Source organism: Oryzias melastigma, unplaced genomic scaffold (genome assembly GCF_002922805.2).
Source record: "Oryzias melastigma strain HK-1 unplaced genomic scaffold, ASM292280v2 sc02442, whole genome shotgun sequence".
Taxonomy (NCBI): Eukaryota; Metazoa; Chordata; class Actinopteri; order Beloniformes; family Adrianichthyidae; genus Oryzias; species Oryzias melastigma.
The window spans coordinates 1-3553 of NW_023419015.1; the positions used below are offsets into that span (position 1 = coordinate 1).

At 35.7% G+C, this 3553-nt stretch overlaps 1 protein-coding gene across 1 annotated transcript; it reads right to left on the bottom strand.

Moving 5' to 3' along the window:
- Positions 1 to 232: 232 nt before the first annotated feature.
- LOC112142040 (WW domain-binding protein 4) lies at positions 233 to 3464 on the bottom strand (the record flags this gene model as incomplete). The annotated part of the gene is given in 7 exon segments (XM_024265279.1): positions 233 to 438; positions 510 to 585; positions 659 to 720; positions 795 to 1025; positions 1099 to 1225; positions 3258 to 3320; positions 3392 to 3464. Coding segments are annotated over 7 exon segments (838 nt in total), but the record flags the coding sequence as incomplete, so codon positions are not given.
- Between the last annotated feature and the right edge of the window lie 89 nt (positions 3465 to 3553).

The window sequence follows — 3553 nt, forward strand, 5'->3', positions numbered from 1 at the left end:
AGATAACATTAAGCCGGTAATAACAATAAAAAAAAAAATTAAAAAAAAGATGTGGAGGGCCGGATATAATTACTCGGAGGGCCTGATCCGGCCCCTGGGCCTTGACTTTGATACATGTGATGTATGACATCAAAACAATAGAAAATGAAATTATAACAGCTAATAACTGAAATAGCAAAGGTAAAATATATAAATAAACTTTTTAGGATTTTTTTGACTGACTCCATCTCACCCTAAAACTGATCTTTGGGACTTTGGACTCCTGGCTGGCGTCTTCTTTGACTTGTGCCTCCTGAGTCGCCCCGTCGGCGCTTTCCTCCCCTCCTGAGGGTGGCTCCGGCTGGGGCTCCGAAGGCTCCTCTTGGGTTCCTTCCTCCGTTTTGCTAGCTCCAGGTGGATCACCGGAGGAGAAATCTGCTGGCTTTTCCCAGCTGGACTCTGTCACAATAAAAAAAAAGTTTGATACTATTGCTTATCTCCATAAAAAAATCAATCTATCGCCAATTTACCTCCAGTTTCTGCGTTGTAGTAGTACGTGAATCCTTCAGGACTAACGGCTTCCATCCAAGCAGAACTGGAAGAACGCTAAAAATACAAAAAAAAATATCACAAAAATGTCTTAAAATGAAATCAAAAACTACTAATAAATATGCGGAACCTCAAGCGGGACAGAGGCTGACGTTTCTCCTGGAAGGTCAGTTGGTTTCTCCCACCGAGATTCTGCAAAAAACATTAAAAAAAAACTTAAATAAACACAAAAAGGAACAAATATTCCATAAACCAGCACATCCCACCTCCAGTTATGGTGTTGTAATAATACGTGTGTCCGTCCTCCGTGAAGCCCTCCACCCAAACCACTTGTGCCGCCGGTGGCGGCGGCGGCGCCGTCCACTCTCTGGGCCTCCTGCTCCCTTTTTCCTTCTTCTTTTGCTGCTTTCTGGGCTGAGGTTGCGGCGCTGCTTTCTTCTGTGGCATCACTAACGGCTGCGGCTGTGAGGTGGGCGCTTTGACCGGGTAGCTTAACCCTAAAATACGACAACAAAACCGTTAATATTCGGTACTTTTTTTCAAAAAGCTGGTTAATAAAAAGGTCCCGACCTTGTGACTCCCTCTCCATCCTCTTCAGATCCTCCTCGTAGGCCTTGATGGCGGCCTCCTCCATGGCTGCAAACTGTTTGCACATGCGCTTCTCCTGCTTTGCCTTTTCGATGCTCTTCTTTTTGATCTGCAGCGAGGAAGATAAACCATCGTGGCAACTTATCACTTAACGCCAGTCCTGAAACCGGTGCCAGAATCGAAGGGACTCCTTAAGGTGCGTTCAAGCAACACACTTCCAATGAAAAGTCTTTGGAAATGTGCATTTCAGGATGTCATAACTTGAGACAATTTTCGTACAAAACGCACCAAAAGTTAAACCAGTTGACCAATCAGAGAGTTGGATTTGAAAGTGTATCAATAGCATCAGATTATTGGAAGCTTGAAGGTTGTTATTTTGCTTGTTTTTTATAGTTTTGATCGGCCTAAATGATGTTTGAGCTAATCTACAGCTCCCAGCCGGCGTAGTCGGTGCACCGCTCGCCAAGTTTTCATTTGTGACGGTCCACGTCCTTTCATCTAAAACTGACACGCTGTCTTTCAAGCCAGTGATGATCATATTTTAAAATACTTAAAAAAGGAAGGATAGGACAAGACAAAATATAAGTATATACATGAATTTTTAATATTTCCTTATGTTTGTAGATCTGGAATTTTGTTTTTCCAATTCAGGCCCCAAATTTTCCAAAAAAGTAATTATTAAATATTATTTAAAAATTGTCATTTTCTCAATTTATTAAATATTTTGGTCAAGTTCTTTGTAGTATTTTAGAAGGCCTCATGTTTTTTTGTATTACTTTAGTTTTTTGATAATTTAAAAAAAAAACCTAGTGAGTTTAACTAATATGTTTTTCGTAATTTTCGTTTTAAGTTAACATATTCTTATATATTTGTTACCTTAATCCCTGTCTCTTTGGTTTTGTTGATAGTTTCTGTAAAGAGTATTTTTCTTTTTATTTATTTTGCAATCTATGTACATTGGAAAAAGTACATTTTTACATTTTTTTCTTATAATATTTATCATATAAGAGTCTTTGCGTGCTAATAAAAAGGCAGAAACCATGGGGACAGCAGAGTGCTTAAGCTAAAAAGCAGTGAAAACAAGCACATAATGCACTTTATATTGCAATATAAATAAGAATATACTTTGACTACCTTATATACAAATAATTGTCTCCATAAATTAAAGTAGTTTTCTTTCTCATGTTTAGAGTCGGAAGGCTAATAGAAAAGTGGGGTTTACGCCACTAACCTGGCAACCAACCTGGTTCTCACATTATTGTGTATGGGGGGAAAAGTTTTCCTTAAACAATGTAAACGCTAATAAATTACATTAATTAAATTAAACTACATTACATTTTGGATCATCAAAAGAGATTACATAAAAGCCCAATTTGGTCTGAAGTTTAATTTAGAAAAATTACGATTTTGTTGACTTTATAGGTTTTGATGGAAAACAGCCAGTTTTGATGAATACGGAAAAATATATATTTAGTGGCATGCTAAAATATCACTTCCTGTTTAGAAAAATATACTTTATTTGTGTTTTTATGTAAAATCAAACCATTCATTTGTAAAATGTAGCCTTTAAATATTTACAAAAAATAAATAACACAGGGTTAGATATTTGCATAATAAACACATTTTATTTATTTATGTTTTACTTTTGACATCGGGACATCCATGTTCCTTTCAAAATAAAGTCCACCCATGTCAAATAAGATCTTCCTGCTGAAGATTTACAATTAATAAATAAATATACAAGGCCAAATGTGACATTTTCTAACAGTACAAATGGATAGACAGTAGACTAGAATGAATTAAAAATAATATAAAATAGTATAATAATAAAATAATTACAAATCAAAAGATAAAAGTAATGGATAGCAGACCCCTGGTCTATGAGTTTGAAAGAAATTTTACCTAAATAAAAGTCATAAATAAATAAAACAAATATTTTCCCTTTTTTAACGTTTGCTCTAGTTGACAGTTGAAGACATTTTGATCTTAATTTCAGATAAAGGGCTTTAAATTGACGTATCAATTACAATAATCTTTGTGTTTTAAATCAAAACCACAAATTAAATTAAAGTTGTCTAAATTTCTTGAGTATTTGCGGAATCTGTTATTAACATGTAAGGAATCTGTATACATTTTCGTACCTCTGATATTTTTGCAGCCACATTTTCTTTGTGATTCTTGCCTCTTTCGTGGAACTCGATGCTCTGCAGAACAAACACAATTATCAGACTGAAAATATCAACGGTGGATTCCTATAATTCTCTGCCGTACTCACGGGCTTATTGTCGGCAATCCAGCATTTGCAATACTGGCAGAATTTTCTTGGTTGTGACTTCCAGTAGTCAGCCCTAAAAAAAAATCAAAACAAAACTCTAGTTAAAGAAAACAATTCATCAACTTGGTAAAGCTAGCACGGCTAACAAGTAACAGCTAAAAT